Source organism: Hyperolius riggenbachi, chromosome 5, assembly GCF_040937935.1.
Source record: "Hyperolius riggenbachi isolate aHypRig1 chromosome 5, aHypRig1.pri, whole genome shotgun sequence".
Classification (NCBI taxonomy): domain Eukaryota; kingdom Metazoa; phylum Chordata; class Amphibia; order Anura; family Hyperoliidae; genus Hyperolius; species Hyperolius riggenbachi.
Genome location: NC_090650.1, coordinates 87,715,379 through 87,739,299, shown reverse-complemented (window position 1 = coordinate 87,739,299; position 23,921 = coordinate 87,715,379). Strand labels below are relative to the sequence as shown.

General features: G+C 41.6%; 1 protein-coding gene across 1 annotated transcript in view; it reads left to right on the top strand.

Annotated features, from left to right (window-relative positions):
- DNAH11 (dynein axonemal heavy chain 11) overlaps positions 1–23,921 on the top strand; it is a 383,233-nt gene that overhangs the window by 25,292 nt on the left and 334,020 nt on the right. Inside the window, exons 3-6 of the mRNA XM_068235964.1 lie at positions 7,125–7,268; positions 15,695–15,885; positions 20,032–20,221; positions 23,491–23,590. Of these exons, the coding sequence (XP_068092065.1) occupies positions 7,125–7,268; positions 15,695–15,885; positions 20,032–20,221; positions 23,491–23,590 (625 nt within the window). The remainder of the gene's footprint in view (positions 1–7,124; positions 7,269–15,694; positions 15,886–20,031; positions 20,222–23,490; positions 23,591–23,921) is intronic.

Below are 23,921 nucleotides of genomic sequence, written 5' to 3'. Positions count from 1 at the left end.
ATCTAAGCCACAAGGACGTAGATATACGTCTTGTAGCTGAAGCACAGCTGTGCATGATTGGGCTTGCTCCCGTGCACACCTCCAGCACTATCTGCTGCAACACTGGTGAAAGAGCATATATGTTCCCTGAGCCAATAAGACTGATTTTTACCATTAAAAATACTTTTATTTTTCTCAGTTCATATGGAAAAATACACGCTGTAGCCTTATTTAGGAATTAAATATCTTTACCAAAAATTGGGACAGGAACATAATCTTATGTTTTGTGATAAAAAAAAACAAAATTTTGTTTGGCTATTTTTACCATTTATCTACAGTAGCACTTTTATTTTTAACTGGGATTGGTAAAACTGAGAAATGTTTTTTTTTCTATTTTTTTTCCCCTCTTTTTCCCATTAAAATGCATAGAAAAAAAATTTGTGAGGGAAATATGCCATTGATGAAAGCCTAGCTGGTCTTTGCAAAAAAATATATATATCTCATTTAGGTGTTATAAGTAGGGATAAAGTTATTGCTGATTAAATAGGGACATAGCTAAAATGTAAAAATTGCTCTGGTCCAAAAGGGACAAACAAGGTCTGGATGTGAATTGGTTAAAGACATGAGGCCTGCTCCGAACAATTTATACTCAGATTTCTCCTGATGAAACCGGCTTTGTCTGGCATGAATAGTTCTTTCTTGAAAGTTCAGTGCAGAGAAAGCTGGATACATCCGAAGTGGAGATAATGTTATCTTGTGTTAACTTAATTGTATCAAGTGAGGAATGTGACACATTCTCTGACTGTGCAGAAGTTCCTGGACAGACAGACACTCAAAGCATTATGAATAAAATGCAAAGTCAGTTCTCAAAGCAAAAAACTGTACTTTTGGAAACATATTTTTATTGAATATTATGTCAGGGTTTTATACCGCGTTAAGTAGCATTTTGAAAGGAGACAAAATGCCAGATGCCTCTCTGCCATGCTGATGTTTTGAGCTTACTGGGTTACTAGTTGGGGATGGTAACAGTCTTGCATCCAAAAGATTGAAAAAAAAAGTTATGACAATTAATCTGCATACTGTCGATAACCTAAAACACACCACACCTAACCTGAGTGTTAAGCCACATACACACGCTCAACAAGCACACGACATGCAAACGACAACTCGCACGACACAACGAACCAAGCGATCTGACGTACCGCACGACCTGTATGTCCACACGTCAGGACGGATAAATGACCAACTCCTGTACATACTGCACACAATAGCAGAACGACGGACTACACATTGAAAATAAGTACAAGTCGTTTAACAGTCGTTCAAACGACTTGTACACACTGACCATCTGCACAATATCAGACGACCGTAAGCCAACATAGATTAGACAGTTGAATCGGGCGAAACACCTGTTATCAGTCACTCGTCAAGTTGTTTACACGTGTACACATGCCTGATTGCCTTCCAACAGGACTAAAGTAGGACGACAATCGGGCAATTTTGTTGAGCGTGTGTACGCTCCTTTATGGGAAGCAATAAAACCATAATTTCCCACCAATCCACAGACCAAAGCCACCATCTCTTGACTGCAACCCCCAAATGCTGTTCTATATAAATATATAATTCTGGATTTCTTTTTTGGGGGGGAGGGGGGTTTCAACACTGTTGATCATTTTCTGCCTTTCCAGAATCTCTGATCTTTAAGGTGTGTACACACGTCGGACTTGTTGTTATTATTATGATATTGTGATATTATATAGTGCTAACATCTTTGGCGGTGTATTTACATGGTGTGTATAGTAACTGTCCCTCAGAGGAGCTTACAATCTAATGTGCTAATAGTACACGTAAATGTTAGCGTGAGTTAGGCAATAGTGTAAGCGTTTTATGTTAACAAGGTACAGTGGGGTGCGAAAGTTTGGGCAACCTTGTTAATCATCATGATTTTCCTGTATAAATTGTTGGTTGTTATGATAAAAAATGTCAGTTACATATATCATATAGGAGACCCATACAGTGATATATTTAAGAAGTGAAATGAAGTTTATTGGATTTATAGAAAGTGTGCAATAATTGTTTAACTACTTTGGCCTCCTGAACGTACTAGCTACGCCCAGGAGGCCATGTGCGCGTCCGCGCGCTCCCGGCCGCGGTTCGTTAGCCTGGCAATCAGTTAATCGGGCTATGGTGCCCGATCACTGATTCCTCTCCCCCGCTGAAAAAGCGACAGCTTCTCTCGGAAGCTGCACTTTTTCTGGCTGTAGCGTCCCCCATGCGTCTCTCTAAGCGTATGTTACGCTTAGAGTGGCGTCATGTAAACAAACTCATGGCCGCCATCTTGTGGCCAAAAAGTAATACTACAACTAAAACTAAAAAAAAATAAAAATCAACACACATTTACATTATAAACCTATTGTTTACATCCCACCCTCCCAAAACTACCCAAATAAAATGTTTAATATAAATAATTAAAAAAAAAATTACAATAAAAAAAAACATGTAAATATTTACCTAAGGGTCTAAACTTTTTAAATATCAATGTGAAGATGAAATATTTCTATTTTTTTTTATTTTAAACTTGTAAACAGTGATAGATGCAAAACGGAAAAAATGCACCTTTTATTTCCAAATAAAATATTGTCGCCATACATTGTGATAGATAAATAATTTTAACGGTATAATAACCGGGACATATGGGCAAATACAATACGTGAGTTTTAATTATGGAGGCATGTATTATTTTAAAACTATAATGGCTGAAAACTGAGAAATAATGAATTTTTTCCGTTTTTTTCCTTATTCTTCCTGTTAAAATGCATTTACAGTAAAGTGGCTCTTAGCAAAATGTACCCCCCAAAGAAAGCCTAATTGGTGGCGGAAAAAACAAGATATAGATCAGTTCATTGTGATAAGTAGTGATAAAGTTATAGGCTAATAAATGGGAGGTGAAAATTGCTCGGATGCATAAAGTGAAAACGACTGAAGGCTGAAGTGGTTAAACAAAATTAGGCAGGGGCATAAAAAAAAAAAATGAAATCAATATTTAGTAGATCCTCCTTTTGCAGAAATTACAGCCTCTAAACACTTCCTGTATGTTCCAACAAGGGTCTGGATTGTGGTTGAAGGTATTTTGGACCATTCCTCTTTACAAAACATCTCTAGTTCCTTCAGGTTTGATGGTTTCTCAGCATAGACAGCTCTCTTTATCTCACACCACAGATTTTCAATTATATTCAGGTCTGGGGACTGAGATGGCCATTCCAGAACGTTGTACTTGTTCCTCTGCATGAATGCCTTTGTGGATTTTTGTAACGATTGTGGAATCGTCTCCGTGGTCAGCGCACCAGACGTGCGCTGACACGGCAGATTTCCTCCACAAGCGTATACATTTGCAGGCACCCAGCAAAAGGTGCTACGCACCCGTAGAGGGAAAATTCCCGTCGGCAGATGGCGCTGGGGAGTGCAGAGGAACCAATCCTCTGTACCTCCACAAATGCCAGACAGGAATTGTACGAAGCGCAGAACGCAATCGCAAGAGAGGCGATTGCGAATGAGAACGAGCAAAGGGACAGGTTGTATGTGTGTGCGCCAATCCAGTCGCCACCCCGCGACCGCGCACACACAACAGCAGATATGAAATAGGAACGCGATCGCGAGAGGTGCGATCGCCAGACGTGACACAAGGCAGATCAGAATAGAATACGAGGGTAGCAAAGGCACAGCAAATAAAACAATGAGGAGATACGGAAAATAACAAACGCTAGCTAACCGCGAACACCGCACTCATTCGCAACAGTGCACGCGGTTATGCGCGGTCTCCACGTGATAAGCACAATAGAGACAAGCACGCCTAACTAACCATTAACAGACAAACATGAAACAGAGGACGCGAGCGCTTGCTTAACGGTTACCTCACCGAGCCTCCAGCAAGCGTAGCAGACAAGACAGACACACGAAAACAGGGACAAGCTAGAGATAGGATCCACAGCATTAGCGAAAAGTGGCTAGCACGATCCAGGTACAGAGTAGCAGAACAGAAGGATCCCCAGCGCTAGCGAAAAGTGGCTAGCGCGATCCCAAAAGACAGAACAGAAGGATCCCCAGCGCTAGCGAAAAGTAGCTAGCGCGATCCCAGGAGACAGAACAGAAGAGATAGCTGGTAGCAACCGCTGCACCAGCTATACTCCAAGAACAGAGATCAGAACCATTTCCTGTCAACCACCGTAGGGACAGGACAATGGCAACAGGCAAGACAAGACAGAACAGGCAATACAGATAATACAATCCTAACTGCACAAGGGAAATCTGCCTAGCGCAGATTCAGGAATTACTCTAAGCTGATGTTCAAACAGAGAGCAAGGCTGACACCCCACCAGGAGTGTTACATAGGACGAAATCCTTATGACCAGCGAAGCATTGTGGGAAAGACATAGTACTTATAGTACACGCCTCCAATGAATGTGGCCAGGCAATTTGCATGACAACGTATGCAAATTCCTCTGCAAGCACAAGCTGCAAAACTGACAGAAGCTCTTCTTTCCAGAGTCCTGCAGCATGCAAACCTACACAATGGTCAAAGGGCTGCCTGCCTGCACAGGCAGCTGAGCAAATCATCACAATTTTGAGCAGTGTTTAGGGTCGTTGTCTTGTTGAAAGATCCAGCCCCAATGTACCTTCAGCTTTGTCACTGATTTCTGGACATTGGTCTTCAGAATCGGCTGATACTGAGTGGAATTCATGCATCCCTCAACTTTGACAAGATTCCCAGTCCCTGCACTGGCCACACAGCCCCACAGCATGATGGAACCACCACCATATTTTACTGTAGGTAGCGGGTGTTTTTCTTGCAATGCTTTGTTCTTTTTTTCTCCATGCATAACGCCCCTTGTTATAACCAAATAACTCAGCATCTTCTTCTCAAATGAAGCTGGCTTGTCCAAATGTGCTTTAGTATACCTCAAGTGGCTCTGTGCTGTGGGCGGATAAAAGGCTTCCTCCACATCACTCTTACATATAGCATCTCTTTGTGTAAAGTTCGCCGAATGGTTGAACGATGCACAGGGACTCCATCTGCAGCAAGATGATGTTATAGTTCTTTGGTGCTGGTCTGTGGGTTGACTCTGACTGTTCTCACCATTCGTCGCTTCTGTCTATCCAAATTTTTTCTTGGTCTGACACTTTTAGCCTTAACTTGAACTAAGCATGTGGTCTTCCATTTCCTCAATATGACCCTAACTGTGGAAACAGACAGCTGAAATCTCTGAAACCGCTTTCTGTATCCTTTGCCTAAACCATGATGGTGAACAATCTTTGTCTTCAAGTCATTTGAGAGTTATTTTGAGACCCACATGTTGCTACTCTTCAGAGAAAATTCAGTGAGGAGGGAAATTTACAATTGACCCCTTAGGGCTCGTTTCCACTAGTGCGAATCCGCATGCGGGCACTGCACGCGGATTCGCATAGGCAATGTCAGTGGATGGGGCTGTTTCCACTTCTGCGGGTGCGGCAGCGTTTTTTGAAGCGGCAGAAATCTGCACGGCAGAGCCGTCAGATTTTGCGTGCAGAAGGAATGTGCACGAATCGCCGCTAATGTATCTTAATAGGGAAATCGCATGCGGGGTGACCATGCGTTTTTTGACGCGAAATCGCATGCGATTTCGCATAGGTAATAATGTTAATTTACACCAGCAGTGACATGGTTAAATTCGCATATACCTTACCTACGCGGAATCGCATGCGAAATCGCGGCAAAAGCGCATGCGGAATCGCACCCGCATGCGATTTCGTCCACGGTGGAATGCAGGCGATTCCGCACCGCACTAGTGGAAACGAGCCCTTAAATACTCTTTGTCATAATTGGATTCACCTGTGTATGTAGGTCAGGGGTCACTGAGCCCACCAAGCCAATTTGAATTCCAATAATTAGTTCTAAAGGTTTTGGAATCAATAAAATGACAACCGTGCCCAAATTTATGCACCTGCCTAATTTTATTTAAACAATTATTGTACACTTTCTGTAAATCCAATAAACTTCATTTTACTTCTCAAATATCCACTGGGTGTGTCTCCTATATGATATATTTAACTGACAATGTTTATTGTAACCACCACCGATTTATACAGGAAAATCATGAAGATTAAGAAGATTGCCCAAACTTTCGCACCCCACTCTATACGTTACCCTTATTGTATGTGTTGAGCCATCCAATAACGTACGCAATATGGAAAACACATACATTGCCTACATTATACACTTATTTGCGTATTGTGCATTGCTTACGCTAACATTTTACATGCACTATCAGCGCTATGCAAATGTTATGTGAATTAGGCCTCTTATCTGTTTTATGTCATGAATTATCTCTCCTTTTATAGGCGAAATTAAAATAGCTTAAAAGAATTAATTTACAAAAATATTTTTTTTTGTTTGTTGTTTTTTTTTTTTTTAACTCAACTACATTGTCCTTTACAAATATCTGGCCTGATAGCAATGTTTGCTAGCTACACCACTATGGGGTTTATAGACAACTGACTAGTCACAATTCTCTATCTAGTGTTTTGCTGGATACACACAATACATTTTTTTTCCTGCTCGATTCCCCGCTCAATCGTTTTTCCACTCTATTCTCTGTTCGATTCTCTTATCTTCTGTTTGTTTTTCTTATCATTTTTTTCCATTCACTTCTATGAGAAATAGAGTGGTAAAACGATCAAGAGTAATGTCGCACATGACAGAATTTATCAATTGAACGCATCTATCGAACGGAAAAACGAAATGTGTGTACCGAGCATTAAACATGATCTCTACAATTTTTAGATAAAACGAAAGACCAGGAACATTTTCCCAAACCGCTTTACCACTAGTCCAAGCAGATAGTAAGGCCATTAATGATACGATTCTTTGTACAATAAATTCTCCTATTTCGTAATCTCAATCGCATCGATACTTTTTTGGATCGAATCCATTAACCTGATCAAATTGTATATCCGTTGTCCTTCCGTTAGTGGGCCCAAGTAATCATTTCTGATCGACTGATCATCCAAAGAATAGTATCGTTAATGGCCACCTTAAATCTGTTGAACATGCGTATACGTAGTGACCTTCATACCAGCTTCATGTAGGCTTATTTTCATTTTTTTTGCAGCTTAGTGTGAATGCAAGGGGCAAAACCATTTACGTCATGAAGAAGGTGCCAACAACTATTGGAATAGAGAACTATGCAGAGAACCTTGTATTTGGGGAATTATCGGGTGTTTCATTCCACCAGACATCAACACTTGTGGAAGAGGTAAGGTATTCATCATTCAATAGCATTTGGTCTTTTTTTGTTTTCTTCATCCATTCAGTGCAGAGGTTCTGTCCTGTCAGTTTTTGACAGTTGGCATCAGTTTTTGCATTTGTTTCTATGGCTGTGTTTACACAAAAATCTGTACATTTCCGGGCCAGTCCTGTCAGTTTTGTATGTGTTTCTATGGGTGTGTTTACACATAAAAAAAAAAAAATACATTTTTGGTATAGTCAGGTAAAACTGATAGAAAATGGATGCAAAACTGACAGGACAGTACTGGACCGGAAATGTGCATATTTATGTGTGGAATTAGGCCTAAGCCTTGTCCGATACTGACCACTGAAGCATCTGGATCCTTAACTCCTTCTATTTTTTTCCCTTCATTTATTACAGTGGGACAGACGCCCACACCCATTGTTTTCTTTCAGCACCACCCTCTGTTCCGAAATAGTAAAGCGGATTGGTCCGGCTCGGTTCCAGTCATAAAATCAGTATAATACGCTCTCTTCTATGTAGAGTGTGTCTAAGCAAGAAATGAAAAGGAGATGAGAACAATTTTTTAAATAAATGTTTAGGTTGCCACAAAAATCGTATGTGAAAGTACAAGAAAAATATCACAGTTTGCATTGTTATCCTATTCTCTGGTTTTGCTTAGCCCTTTGGGGACTGGCTGCCATGGACCAAGCCATTTTACATGCGGGGGGGGGGGGGGGGCATTTGGGGGGGTCAGGCAGCTGGATCCCCAGTTTGGCTAGGTAAATATGGTGTCCCCTGTGTGGCCAGGTGTCCCCCATATTGCCAGCAGCCTTTACTCACCTCTCAGGCTCCAGCGATAAGCAGCTGTAGACCCCTCTGATCTGGCCGACATCATCAAGCCGGGACCCGACACTTACGTCAGAGTGAGCGGGGATGCCGGCCAAAGCGGAGGGGAGAACGTCAGGAAAGTGAGTGGATTCTCTTCTTCCCCTTACCCCCGGAGCTCTTACAGTGATCACTACGATTCGCCAGCGATCCTAGTGATCACGTGATCAGGAGCCTTGCGTGATGGCTCCTGATCACTGAACGGAGATGTCAGCTGTCATATGACAGCTTAATCTCCCCTCTCAGTTGCGCACGATCGCGTCGGGAGTGGAAACAGCAGACGGCATAAATCCTACGCCGCATCAGCCTAGGGCAGCCACAAGTGCGGCATAGGATTTACATGCGGCAGTCCCCAAAGGGTTAAAGTGGATCTGAACTCTTGCACAGGACAAAAGGAAACCAGAAATGCACCCTGTATGTATATAGAGAGTTTAGCCTGTATAATTTCCCTTCATTTGTGTCTACTCACTGGTTGTAATTTGATCTCCTACCCTGTGCCACCTGACTGCCACGGCAGAGATTGCAGATAAGCACATTTGAAAGCACAGGGAAGACATTCTTCGTTCAGGTCTGCTTTAAGTCTTGTATAATTGTCTTCATTTCAGCTAAGCTATAAACATGATATTAGCAATGCCTGATACACACAGATTTTCGGGCAGATTTACTTCCAGATCGATTATTTCCAATATGTTTCATCTGATTTCCGAATAGATTTTTTTCCATAGAAGTAAACGGAAAATCGATCGGAAAATCAAATCGGACAGGAAATAAAATCTCATAATGTGTACCAGGCATAAGATGGTGCTGTATGTAATCAGTGAGGTGTTTTACGTATGGTGGACTTGCTCTGTATTCGTGCATCAGGCTGGGGTGTGCTTAGCAGCCATTGGTGTTGCAATAGTTTAGCTCTGACTCTTATCTGTTGCTAAGACAGCCCAATAAACAAGTGTGTGGCAATCCTAGCTAGTGAATGGCATGTGCAACAGTTCTCTGTAGTGGAATAATGCCTTCCTCTCCAGGAACATATCCACCTATAAGCATTACTCAAAACTTCACAATGGATGCTGAGCACAGAGCAAATATTTGCCCATCTGATTGTTTTATACACGCTCACATATTTAAGATAACGGAACAATTGCTCTGAGTTTCATTGTCAGCTCTTTCGTGTACAAGCAACAGCCTCCACTGCTCCAGGAATGTGCAGGGCAGATAAAGCCTGGACGCTGTAGTGCTGAGCTGTGTACACACGCAGTGACCCAAAATGATTGCTAATGATGGTTTTGGGTTACGGTTGAGGAATGTTCACTGTACAGACACAAACCACTTAGCTTCATGTCAACAGTGGCAATAGTAGGGGACATTCTCTTCGGTCTGCTGCATTGCCACCAGCTGTCCCTTTTTTGTTTGTCCCTTGTGTTCATATAACAATAGGTTTTGGTTAAATGGGGCGCCAGATGTAAACAATATTGAAGTTCTCATTAAGTAAAATACGCGCCAGGATATGCCATAAAATATCAGTTATAATACTAATATTCTACTTTTCCCCACTGTAACCCCTATTTTTACGTTTACTAAAATGAGCAATGAGTTCTAGATGTTGGCGTTCAATTTCCCCAGGATTTCCGTGCAAAAAAATGTTTAAATTTATTTTCCAATAATTTTCAACCATTTTTTATTTTTTTATATTGAATTCAATACAGGTTATTGTATTGAATTCAATAAAAAAATTTTTTGCTGCAAGATGTTGATGACGCTGTGTGACCCTGGTGTCATCAACGCCGCTCGACGGGGGACATATGATCGCCGAGGGAGAAGCAGAATCTGCCAAGGGACGTGGAAGAAGACACTGGGGAAGCTATCAGAGGTACGCGATGAGGGATCAGCATGCCAATGGTGAGTAGAAGACCCAGATAAATAGGTAGCCAGATGTGCAGCCAGATATATAGTGAGCCAGGTGTTTAGCCATATTTATAGGTAGCCAGATGCCCCCCCCCCCCCTTCCGATCCTCTCCCATCCCCCCCACCCCCCCGTGGGTAGTGATCTGTGCTACCCCAGCGTGCAGAACAAGCATCCAGCCACCCTAGGGAATCCCTGTGCAGCAAATCGGTGGGCAGAGAATGTCGGGGGTTCCCCCTTGTATGCGGCGGCTGTGCGGATGGGGGTATCCCCCTCTGTGCGGGGGGGGGGCTTCTATGGCAGCTGTGTGGGTGGCCTATCCCCCTTCCCCCCCTCTCTTCCTCTCTATTCCCCCCCCTCCCCGTCTCAGCCCATTGAGTAAATAGATCTACTCACTCGAGGGCTTTCTCCAGCGACGGCTGTGGCGCACACTCTCCTCCATCTCCGAAGTCTCGTTCTCTGTACAGTTACATAACGAGACTTGATGTCACCAAGCCTCGTAATGTAACTGTACAGAGAACGAGCCCTTGGGTGAGTAGATCTATTTACTCAACGGTGGAGGAGGGGGACAGGCCACCCACACAGCCGCCATAGAAGGGGGTTCCCCCCGCCCGCACAGAGGGGGATCCCCCCCCCCCCCGTCCGCACAGCCGCCGCATACAAGGGGGAACCCCCGCACATTCTCTGCCCACCAATCCGCTGCCCAGGGATTCCCTAGGGTGGCTGGATGCTTGTTCTGCACGCTGGGGTAGCACAGATCGCTACCCACAGCGTGCAGACAGGCATCCAGCCATCCTGGGGAATCCCTATGATGAGAAAAAAATGCAGCCGGTGGGGCAGAGAAACAGGAAATCTCCCTGTCGGCATGGACGAGCTCAGCTCGTCATTAACGTTTTTGCCGGATGAGCTCAGCTCGTCATTAACGTTTTTGCAAGTTTTTGCTGGATGAGCTCAGCTCGTCCATACCGCCAGGGTGGTTCATTTTCTGATATTGTTCTACTTCATTCATATAGTAAAATCTCTTTAGTACTAACCAATATTTTATTATATCTTAACCTCTCCTTACTCACACGGAACCCTCCCTGGTGGTGCCTAACCTTAACCCCCGCTGATGATGCCTAACCCTAAGACCTCCCCCTTGTAGTGCCTAACCCTAACACCCCCCTGGTGGGGGGTTATTAGAACATTGGGGGGACGCGGCCAGGGGTGGAAGGTGGCATCACAAGGCCAATTCCTGAAAGATTCCATGCTGAAATCAAACAGTAATTACCTTAAGACTAGCACAACCCTTTCCGATAACACATTATAGCCATAAAAGTCTTTCCTGGCAAAGAACAGTGTACAAGAGCTGACATAAAGTAAACATTTTATACATATCTGGGGCTTCCTCCAGCCCCATGCGCACGGATCGCTCCCACCCTGCTGTCCTCAGTCTTCTCCCTCTTTGGTACCGTGTCCCGTCACTTCAGCCAGTCATGGCCAGTCTGCGCAAGAGAAGTGTGCCCTCTACATATCTCTCAGCCGGCTGCTGGAGAGATATGTAAATAGCGCAGTTCACTTGCGTCAGACTGGCCGCGAGTGGCTGAAGGGACGGGACGCGGTATCGAAGAGGGAGAAGACTGAGGCCATGTTGGAGCGATCTGTGCGCATGGGGCTAGAGGAAGCCCCAGGTATGCATAAAATGTTTGCTTTGTCAGCTCTGGTTTCCTTTAAATCACCAGCAAGCAAAAAAAAAAACTTTTTTGATAGTACTTTGTCACCTAATTCTGGTAATTTTTTCATTACAAAGTGCTGAAAAGTTATTCTGAATTGAAGAAACTCAGAGAAAAAGGTAATTGCATATGGCCCAATGGCCTCAATTCACTAAAGGTTGGTAAAATACAGCATTCGGTATCTTACACTTTTTTCCAAATTCACAAAAGACGGGGGCATGAGGGAGACGTTTGGTAATTTACTGAACAGACATGCCTCAATTTACTAAGCCCTGCTCAGTAAAGGCCCATACAGACGTCGGATTTTTCGAACGATGGGTCGTTTGAATGTCCCATCGTTCAGTCGTCCGCACGCCAAATCGGGCGTGTGTACAGACTGTCGTTCGCGTGATAAGACTGAGTTTGAGCGATCCGCCCGGCGGTGTCCCCCGGTAGCCCTGGGATCAGTGAACGGTAACATGGTTCCCGATCACTGATCCGTGTCCCCAGCAGAAAAACCGAAGCGCGCTTACAAGAGGCTTCAGTCTTTCTGCACGTAAAAATTTCCGCATCCCCCTTGTGCTTCCGCTTAGCGAGATGCACAAGGAGGGAAAAAAAACTCAAAATAGTAAAACTACATCTACATATTTTTTACATTACAATTTACACATATAATAGCATTAAAAATTAACTGTTTTTTCCCACACCAAAATATTACCCAAATGAAAAAATTTTATGGAAAAAAAAAATTACAATTAAAAAAAAAGACCTAAATAGTTACCTAAGGGTCTGAACTTTTTAAATATGCATTTGAAGGGGGTAGACTATGAACATTTTTTTAAATTATAAGCTGTAAATAGTGATGGCCGCAAAACGAAAAAAATGCACCTTCATTTCCAAATAAAATATTGGCATAATACATTGTGATAGGGACAAAATTTAAATGGTGTCATAACCGAGACAAACGGGCAAATAAAATACATAGGTTTTAATTATGGTAGCGTGGATTATTTTAAAGCTAGACTTTTTTTTTAATACTCTATATTAGTGTACACATTACCACTAGTGCTAGGGGCACTTTATTTATTCACCCAGGTCTCTCTCCCTCTATCCCTGCTTAAAAATTAATTTCTCACACAGCTCACAAATAGATTTCACTGTGTCACTCACAGCATGCAGGAGACATGAGGAGAAATAGGCTGATCTGAGGTGGTAACAGGTAACTAAATGAGCTGTAATATTACTGGAATATAACTAGCTATAACACTAGTCTGTGTTTACACTCAGACTGGTTGCCTTGCTGCCTGCTTGTGGTGATTCACTCTAGGCTGCATCCACTTTACAAGCTGCTGAGAGGGGCAGACCACTGTTTACAATTAACATTATTAGTATCTTTATCAGTCAAGAGAAGCAAAGATAATAAACACACATTGCTAGAATCTTTAACCTCTTACCACCATATCAATAAGATTCTTTCAGCAAGGTGATAATTCAACTATAAACTGAGGAGTTGATAGCAACTCCCCTGTGCAGAGACATGGTCTAGCCCTCTGGGAGCCTTCAGTATTTAGATACCTTTTGTATCCAAAACTGAAAACTGACAGAGGATTTTACAGCTGAGAGGAACAGCTGTGTGAGGAATCAAATTGCTCCTAGTACTTGTCCTAATGTGTGCTACAACATACAGCATTTAAAAATAAATGCATACATCGATCGTATTCCTTTAACCACTTTACCCCCAGTCATACGAATTTCTCCGTCCCTTTTTCCCCCCCCTAAAAAACCAGGGACGGAGAAATCTGTACCTTCCGCGCTACCGCCGCTCGTGTGCGTGCTCTGCCGCTCGTGCACGCGGCTCGCCCGGAGATCAATGAACGGGAAAATCCATTCCCGTTCGTTGATCTAAGCCCCTGCAATGATCCGCTGCTTCTATTAGAAACAGCACGATCATTGTGATTCTCCCAGCCTCCTACCGCTTACTGTAAGCGTCCTTCCGGACGCTTACAGGTCGCATGTAAACAGACTCACTGTGGCCATCTTGTGTCCAGATAGTAAACTACACCCTAAAGTATTTTACACACACAAATACATTGTGCTACCCAATAAATTGACTCATTACCTCCAACACTCCCCAATTTTATTTTATTTTTGTAATTCAAAAAAAAAAAAAAAAAAAAAAACAATAAAAAAAAACATAAATAGTTACCTTCGGGTCTGAACTTTTTAAATATTTATGTCAAGAGGGTATAACACTGTTACTTTATAAACTATGGGCTTGTAATTAGGGATGGACGCAAAACTGAAAAAAATGCACCTTTATTTCCAAATAAAATATTGGCGCCAAACATTGTGATAGGGACATGATTTAAACGGTTTTATAACCGGGACAAATGAGCAAATACATTTCATTGGTTTTAATTACATTAGCATGTATTATTTAAAAACTATTATGGCTGAAAACTGAAAAATAATAATTTTTTACCACATTTTTTCCTATTTTCCCATTAAAACACATTTAGAATAAAATAATTCTTGGCATAATGTCCCACCTAAAGAAAGCCTAATTGGTGGCGAAAATAACAAGATGTAGTTCATTTCATTGTGATAAGTAATAATAAAGTTATAGACTAATGAATGGATGGAGCGCTGAAAGGTGAAAATTGCTCTGGTGTTCAAGGGGTAAAACCCCTCAGTGGTGAAGTGGTTAAGGACAGAAATGATAAGATAACTCTCTCACTATGAAAACTTATCTCTACACCTTAAAGGAAAACTTAAGTCAAATAAAAAAAATGACATTTACTCACCTGGGGCATCCCTCAGCACCCCGAAGCTGGATGGTGCCCTCGCAGCCCCGCTCCGATCGTCCTGTCCCCGCCGGCGGCTACTTCCGGTTCGGCGACAGCCGCCGACAGGCTGGGAACGCGGCTGATTTTCCGCGTTCCCAGCCGCTGCTATCACCCTCTATGCTGCTATAGCGTCTATATATATATATATTCCGAACCGGAAGTAGCCGCCGGCGGGGACAGGACGATCGGAGCGGGGCTGCGAGGGCACCATCCAGCTTCGGGGTGCTGAGGGATGCCCCAGGTGAGTAAATGTCATTTTTTTTTATTTGACTTAAGTTTTCCTTTAAAGAGACACTTAAGCCTATGAAAAAAATGAACGGGACACGTAGGAGACACGTGGCTAGGCCTGCACAGGCGCACTCGAAAGTAGCTGGTGTCAGGGGACAGAAGGATCCACGAGTGACTGCGAAGGCATGGTACAGCTGCAGGAGGTTGGTAGAAGCCCCAGGTGAGTAAAACTTATTTTTTTCATAGGCTTAAGGATCCCTTTAATAAGGCAAGCTTCTTTAGTGAATTAACACTGGAAATACCAATCGATGTGTGGAGGTAAGTTTTCTCTTGCCTTATCTCCAGCATGATCTTTGTGAATTGAGACCATTGTCTGTACACTTTAATGCACATACAGTATCTGAGCTGAATATGAACTACATCGATAAACTATAAAACAAAGCAGAAATAATGACCCTTTGAACTCTTCCTGCAGTAGAACCTTATCTCAAGCTGTTGTTTACTGTTTCTTGGCTGTTAATCTGCTTCAGAAAACAGGACTGTATTTGACCCAGTGGGTCAAATAGCTCAGAGAAGCTCTTGCATAGATAACTCTAATTTTTTTTAACTCTTCCTGTACTGGAAAATATAATGAGACTCTTTTCTTTGCTACTAATGTTGTATTTCTTAGCTGTAGTACACATACAATTTATCCCATGAATGTATTTTTGCTTGAGGTTTGCTTTAATATGGTTCTTTCATCAGGAGGATATATTCTCACTGCTTTTGATAAATTCCCATTTGTACTACGGTAATTATCCTGCACTGAATACTCGATGGATAATGGAAAGCCTGGAAGCTGTGTTTTGCTGGACTTCTTTGCTGTAGCACAATTTACTCGTACCACTCTTGTCTTGTCTTCAGGTTTTAATGCCGGGCCTTCACCAAAAGAAATCCAAGTCTGTGTCCAGTGTCCTTTCACAAGACATGGAGCTCCATGTGGAGACTCTCAAAAATAAGATCCTCATTGTGAAAGGACTTCTTTCAGGGAAGACTATCTTGCCTCTACCAAGCAAAGTTACCAACAATGAGCTGAACCAACTGAGGACAATGAAGTAAGATAATATTGTTGTACTGTAAAAGCTGTTACCTAAGACACTGACCCATCATAAATTCAGAGGCTGTGTTATCACTATATACTACTGTAGTGTATTCTCTCTATATAATAATTATGCTAGGCCTCCAAAGAAGACCCCACCATTGCCTGCATGTAGGACCAGTTAACAAAAATGTATTTCTATTAGAGATAGTTGTGTAATCCATCCATCCCTTTTTTTTCCAACCCAGCTCAGTGTTCATTTTCCCTCCAACTCACCTAGACTGTGCTTATGTCACTGCTTCAAGGGGAGGGGGGGGGGGGGGGGTGTTAAATTTACCTTCTAGTCATAGTGTCTTTATTTTATCAGATATAGAAAGCTTTATGTTATTTGCATGCTGACATAAGCTTGTTACTGTACTTAATAAAAACTTCACACAGTCCCACTGGCACTGCACAGTTCTTTCAGTTAGGCAAAGGCAACCAGGCCAGGTAAAAAGATAAAAAAAAAGTTGGAGCTATATAAGGACCTAATTTTAGAGAAAAAAGGTTTCACATACATTTTAGAGCACTAATCGGCTAATTTGGCATCAGCTATCCAAAGAAGTTCTACAGAAACAAAAGCAAGCTCTGCCACTTAGTGTCTGAGCAGAAGTACTCATATTTGTGCCTGGAGTTGAGCTATAGGGGCTGTTCAAAATAGGTCCACTGACAGTTTCCCAGAGCGGAAGGCAGCACACCAGTAAACATGTAGAATGAACCACGCAAACCCAACCTGCACAGCTTTCTTGGAAAGCGGATGTTCTTCCATTGAAAGGCACACGTCCATTCTCAAGTGCAGCTGAGCTGCCAAAGGCCACCAGAATAGTGCGGTTGAACCCTACTGTATCTGTATGGATTGCACAGATAAACTGCCCCTCTGGTACTACTGTTACCCGGCCCTTAAAGAGAATCTGTACTCTAAAATTCTTACAGTAAAAAGCATACCATTCTATTCATTATGTTCTCCTGAGCCCCTCTGTGCTATTTCTGCCACTCTCTGCTGCAATCCTGGCTTGTAATTGCCAGTTTTAGGCAGTGTTTACAAACAAAAGACATGGCTAACAGCATGTGATAGGCTGAGAGTAGCTCAGTGTGTGAGTCATACAGAGCTTGGAGGGGATCTGGAGAGGGTGAGTATAGCTTCTATCCTATCACAAGCAGACCAGCACATTCCAGCCTGAGTGCCTGAGCCCGACAGAGCCGACAGAGGAATGAAGATTAGATTATATAACCGAGATAACACAGCCACTGTGCAACTAGGAAAGGCTGCAGTAAGCCAGATCACATTAGAACAGGTATAGGAACTTATAGGATAGAAGAAATAAGGCTGAACATTTTGTTACAGAGTATCTTTAATATCAATGTCAAAGCTTAACCAGTGTAAACAGTGCTTAAGAACTAATGCAATAAACATATATTAGCAATCTATTTTAATTTTTAATAAAACCAGATGAAGACTTTTGTAATAATCTGAATTTCTCTCTAAAGTTCTGAAAACCGTGACACTTTGCCCTGTTCTCTACAGCTCTGTGCATTTCTGGTGTGTAAGGCTGGAGGTGCGACCACAAAGACTGTATAGTTTGCTGCCTAACCTCAATGCTTCTGTTTCTTTATATTGCTGATAACTGTCACATAACAAACCTGTACTCCTCTTTAGATGTAAGTTACATTCATATGTGGCAGATTTACGAGCTTTTGCAATAACTGAAAAGCTGGAGAAGCTGATAAGGTCCCTCTCAATGTGGCATAGTCAGCCAGGGCTTGAGGCAGGCTGCTGAATGCACAGTTGAAAATGTATTGAAAATCCATCTATTATTATAAAATGACCAAAAAATATATATGGGTGCTGCAAAAGTCGTTTTGTAATTTAATATTATTTTTTTTAAAAAGCTTGATTTCACTCAGCAGCCAGCTAAGAAATGAGTGCACAAAATTGCTCTACTTTAAAATACAGACAACAGTGCTTTGTATACTGTATTCGATTTGCAGTATGGTTGGCATGGGAGTGCCCAGTAACTCCCACTTTGGTACAAGTGTAACTAGCTGCAGTGGCAAGACATTGTGCTGCCCATTGAATCCATTGACTGATCAGGGATTTTGTTTGTTTATTTTTTTAGCTGAAAGCTTTTTTTTTTTTTTTTTTTTACTTTTGCAGAAATATGACCATGAAATATGAACATTTTATTGGAGGTCTTTATAGAGTACCGTACCTGAACTGACACGAGACAAGGGCCCATATGCAATTTAACTTTAAGTTTTCTCTTAGGAGATAATTTTTCAGCTTGTATTTTAAATAATTTTTTCAGCACTTTGCAATTGAAAAAGTAGATTAAAAAATTATCAATTATTTTGAGCATTTTCTTGCTTGCTGGTGGTTTAAAAGGCATTTTATTTACAAGTTGTGAAAATCTCACCTAGGAGAAAACATAGGTGAAAAAGTTAATTGCGTATGGGCCATAATGAGACAAACATGTATGTACAGGGCTACTCCTGCTTGGCTGTGTACATTTATTTTTTGCTGGGGAAGGGGGGCAGGGCAGGGTTGAACATTCAGCTATAGAAATTAGTGTCTCTCTAGTCTAGTTGGACTATAGTAACCCTCACGGATAACTAATTACAGCCATACAACTCTTTCCTGAAAGTGAACAGCTTCTGAGTGCAGAGAATAAATTAATAAGGTCAATAGTTCATAGATTGTGGCTCTAAACCGTGTCCGACTGTGTGAAAGAGCATATCATTTAGTTGAGACATTTAAAATATTAAACCTAATTTTTTAGCTTTTAAACAAAAATTAAAAATGAGGGATTATAAAAAAAAAATAATGTTTAGGAGTAGGAGGAGAGATACAATTGTTTAGCTCATCCGTTTATACAATTCAGGTTTGCTTTAAGACCCCCATCGATGTGCAAAATATTTTTCTTGCTAAGTCTGACAGCTATGGGTCCTGGTCCCTAGTGCCAAAAGTACTCCAACTTTAAATGAGAATTCTAGATAGTTAAATAAAACTAGCTCGCAGATCTATTAGTAGCTATAATTTAATTTTTGAATACTATTTTTGGAATTGGGCCAACCACAATCGAAAGCAGTTGACTGACCCATTTAATAACATCACCTAGACCAGCGATAGGCAAACTTGGCTCTCCAGCTGTTAAGGGACTACAAGTCCCACAATGCATTTGCCTTTATAATTCATGACTGTGGCTGTCAGGCTCGTGCAATGTATTGTGGAACTTGTAGTTTCTTAACAGCTGGAGAGCCAAGTTTGTCTACCACTGTCTTAGACCATCTCTATTCATAATATCCTTAGATTGCTAAAAGCAGTGTTTCTTCTCAACCCTTTGACTGCTGTGAACATCTATAGGTGTTCTGTGTTTTCACATCCGTACGCCACAGATGTGTATAGGCATTTTAGTACAAAACTACTTCCACGTACAGCGAAAGTCTATAATCATTTTTGTTTGCCAATATTCCTCTGCCACGGCCTTTTAAAAGAAGTTTTGCCTCAGTGCCAACTTTCCACTTCACTTGAAATATGCAAATAATACTAAAATGATGCAGAATCATGGAAATGTTACTGCAAATCTATGCAGTTTAAAGATGGACCAAACAAATGCTTACAGCAAGATTTAGTTAGTCAATTTTACAACACTCTTCATAATATTTGGTGTAATTCTCGATATTAACTAGCATAATTCTCAATCTTTTCAAATGTATTTGCACCTTAATGGCCATCCTTACTGAGTAATGTGGACTTTGGTACATGTAGATTTGGGCAAGACATTTTAAAAAACACAATTCAAACATAGATGACACTGGTGTGTAGCTTTGTGAAAAAATAGCTGGTAGGCTAATGCTAGGTACATACAATGCAATTTCCCATCAAATCGATAACTGGAGCAATTTTCTAATCATTACTGCAAAATCGATCCCGTCATTGATTGCGGGATAATCGGACAAGTCAGAAATAATCGGTGTGACCTGTAGATCTAACAGGAAGGTGCACCTTGTGTACCTAGCATTGGGGGTAAATAGACCCATCAGACTTCAGATTGATTTTGGTTCTCAAGAATACATTGGTGCGACAGGGCTGTTTGTGGTTAATAACATGTGAATTGTTTTGCAGGGACAATGGAATTGATAGAGGGGCACTTCATGCATTTGAATCTATGCTGATTAAATGGTCCTATCAGGTGCGAGATGTCCTAGAAACTGATTCTTCGCAAGCTCTTCTCAAGGGTCTCAACCCAGGACCTTGGACAGAGCTCCATTTCTGGAAAGCAAGGCGGGATAACCTTGCTGGCATATATCAACAGGTCTGTAAGCACATTAAAAAAATGTTCTCTGGTATATGTGTATGTGTGTTAAATTTAAAGCTCTCTTGCTCATTTTATTTTTTTTTGTTCAAAAATAAAATATACTGTATTTTCTATACTAAAGTTAAAAAAAAAAAAAAAAAAAAAAAAAAGAGAGAGAGAAAAAAAATCCCCCGGAATAGTTACTTGTGGCAAAAATACAATAGTAAAAAATCTTATTAAATTCTCCATATGTATATATTGCAAGCATTTTAGCAAGCTGCACAATACCCATGATCCCCTCTGAACCTCACTATATGCGTTATTGGGAAAGCAGCCTTGCATCACTGCCGGCTGTTACTTAGAAGGGAGTGCTGCAAGTGCATGGCAAGCACCCTTGTAGTTTTGAGGATCCACCCACCCTGTAGAAGAAAATGTTTCTTTGAAATAATCCCAGTGAAGCTTTGGGGTTGTGCAGTAACAATAAATATTACTTCCAGCTATTTACTGGACTTATGAACCCGTGAAACAGAGGAGAAATGTTGGAATGCTTCATGCTGGCTATTGTTACCATGATTTCCAGAGAAGTTCTTGAGAAAATGATTACAGTTGCAAACTGAATTTTAATGATATTGTGTTACTCCGTTACAAAATTACTTGTATAATTATGGTTTTTGATGTATACACTTTTGTATTAAGAGTTACCCTTTAAAGTGAATGGGAACTGCATTTTTAAAAAAAATAAAGCAAATACTTACCTAAGGAGAGGGAAGGCTCTGGGTCGTATAGAGCCTTCCGTCTCCTCTCTCGGTGCCCTCTATCCTGTGCTGCCTCCCCCTCCCCTCCGTTTCAATACCCCACCGAAAGGGTATTTGGAAGTCTTTGGGAGCCGTGTCCTTCCGAAGACGTGCGGCTCCATACTGCACAGGCGTGAGCGTGCAAGAGAGTGTGCTTGCGCAGGTGCAGTACAGGGCCGCCCTTCTTCAGGAGCACTCGGGCTCCCTGAAGACTTCTGAAGCCTCCTTCGGCCGGGTAAAGCAGTATTTGACTAAATTAGTCAAATACTGCTACGGGGCGAGCCAGCACTGGAACGAGGGGACCAAGAGAGGAGCGGGGAGGCTCTATAGGACCCAGAGCCTTCCCTCTCCTTGGGTAAGTGTCTAATTTTTTTAAATGCGGTTCCCATTCATTTTAATTATTCAGATTCGTTAAAAATAATATACTATTAATTTGCTTGTCAAGTCATTCTCTAATCTGTTATTAAAAGTAACACTATTAATAGCAGACCATCTTTTTTTTGTTTTGTTGTTTGTTTGTTTTTCCAGATTTGTTTTCTTATTATATTTTTGTTATGTTTGTCCTTTCTATGTCCTTTCTTATTTTCCTTTCCATTTTTAAAGTGCCTTTGATTTAAACAATGAAAGTCAAATATTAAACTAAATATATTTGCAGAATAATGTGTGCTCACAAAAGCAGAAATGTTCTAATTTCCCCCCTTCTGTTTGACCTAAATCTTTTGTCCGGCTTGCTTTATTTAATTTCTATGGCTCAATTTAGCTCCACGGAGCAATAAATGCATATGGCTGCGATCTATGAGCTACTAGAAATGATTGTCAGAATTGTCTTACTGTAACAAAGAGCTTCTATATTTATAAAATTCAAAAACAATCGTGGACACAGCTTTGAATATAGTCTTCTTACACTCATGAAGCAGTATGACTATAAAAAATGGAGTCTATGACTCCTTAAAAGACAAAAAAAACAAAGAAAACCTGAAAAATACTTGCTCCACCTGCATGGGTTTCCTAATGGGCTAAAGGCAATTATTCACAGCAAAATATAGTGCTTACAACGAGTACCCATCAGTAGTATAGTTAAAATCTAAAACTGCCCACGGCCCTACCCCAATACTCTACCTACCCCAATACTCTGTGTAAAGGCATACACATAGAGTATTGGGGATGTCCATCAAAAGCGCACAACCAGCACGATGATGTGACCGACTGCTTCAAATTTAAAACACAACCTGCTTCGCAGGTGGTTTCGGAGCATGGAGCTTACCGCCGGGTGCCGAAACCAGGCGCCCTATAGCAGCAATGTAATGCTGCACAGGGCACTTAAGGGTAATTCGGGGCAGCGGTGGTTGCCGGACCCTGAATTACATCTCCCTCCGAGTTGTGACAATAGTATTTATCCCTGCTGGGGAGTTTTGCGGCAGTAGGGAGAGCTGTCATTCGGCTCACCCTGCACTCAGCTCACCGACGGCTACTCTTGATGCACCAATTCAGATGATAAAGCAGTTCCACATAAAACGGTGTGCTTCAGACATAACATTTCCCAACTAGCATATACTCAGCTATATTACTTCCGTGAGACAACGCATCACCACACGCTATGCAGTGGGCACTCACTCTTTTATTCTGCCACACTTATGGGGTCATCTGAGGGCCCCCTGCCTTAAAGGAGTTTTTCGATGTCCACCTCCAATGCATACGGATTAAATCCCCTCAAAATAAATATTCGGGGCCACTATACCGTAAAAATTTAAAACCAATTTAATTAAGAGAGCACACTTACAATAAAACCCAGTATAGAGGTTTTTTTTTAACGGGCTCAATCCCATGCGTTTGCCTTCTGCTCAGCTTAGATCCCCCTGCTGTCACATGTCTACACTGTCCTCGGCCATGCCACTAGGTTCCACGTACCCTCCAGCTCAACTAGTTTCATTGCTATAGCAACTCATCAGAAGCATGCGCTGGCCACGGTTTCCTATTTTTATATACCTTGTATAATTTGTAGCTCCCTCTACAGCAGCCTCTCACGTGCCCACCACTTTGACCTGGTCAGCTACCATGGTTGCGGCTAGGGGTATGATATTGGGGGAAGCACTTCCGAGTGTCACGGGTGCCGATAGGAGTCACGTGGCAGGTGTTTTGACCCGGGTCAAAGCGGTGGTCACGTGAGCGGCTGCTGGGGAGGGAACTACAATTTGAATTTATTTAAATCCACTGTACTGTAGTGTAAAACTTACTGATGACTAATTACAGGCCATGAAACTCTGGCATGGCAAAGAAACACTTTTAAGTACAGGGAAAAGAGTCAATAGTTCAAGATCCCTTACCTGAGACAATAAAAATTGGAAAGCTTTATTTTTAGATTTAAACACAAAATAAGTGTGTGGTCCAGGAAAATCCTGTTTATGGGTAGGATTATGGATACCATTATATATATATTTCCTCATATAACTAGGAAAGTTGGTGGAGCTTATGTATTTGATTATTGTTTTGTAGCTGCAAGCACCAGTAGTTCAGAAAATGGCTGCCATCCTGAAAGAGAAGGAAAGCAGTTACTACCCAACACTGCAAAACCTCATTTCAGATGTGAAGAGTGGTAAGTTTAAGAGTTAATTCCTGACTAGGTCAGTGGAGCTATTGTATATGTCCCGAGTTGTTTGCTAAGAAATTTTAGGTTTCTGTTGTAATAAGGGGTAAGCAGAATGAAAACCATTTCCAGTTTTCAGTCTTTTATTTCTTGCTTTGCATGACCAGTGAGGAGGGTAACTAGAAACAGGCTAAAAAAACAAAAAAAAAACAAAAAAAGCTAGATTGGTTGCTAGGTTAACATGCAAATGTTAATTTTCCTTTTAAAAGTCAACCTTGGCCCCTCCAATTGAACACTTTAAGATTCCCTTTTGGTGGATAGGGTGATGGGTGATTTTAAT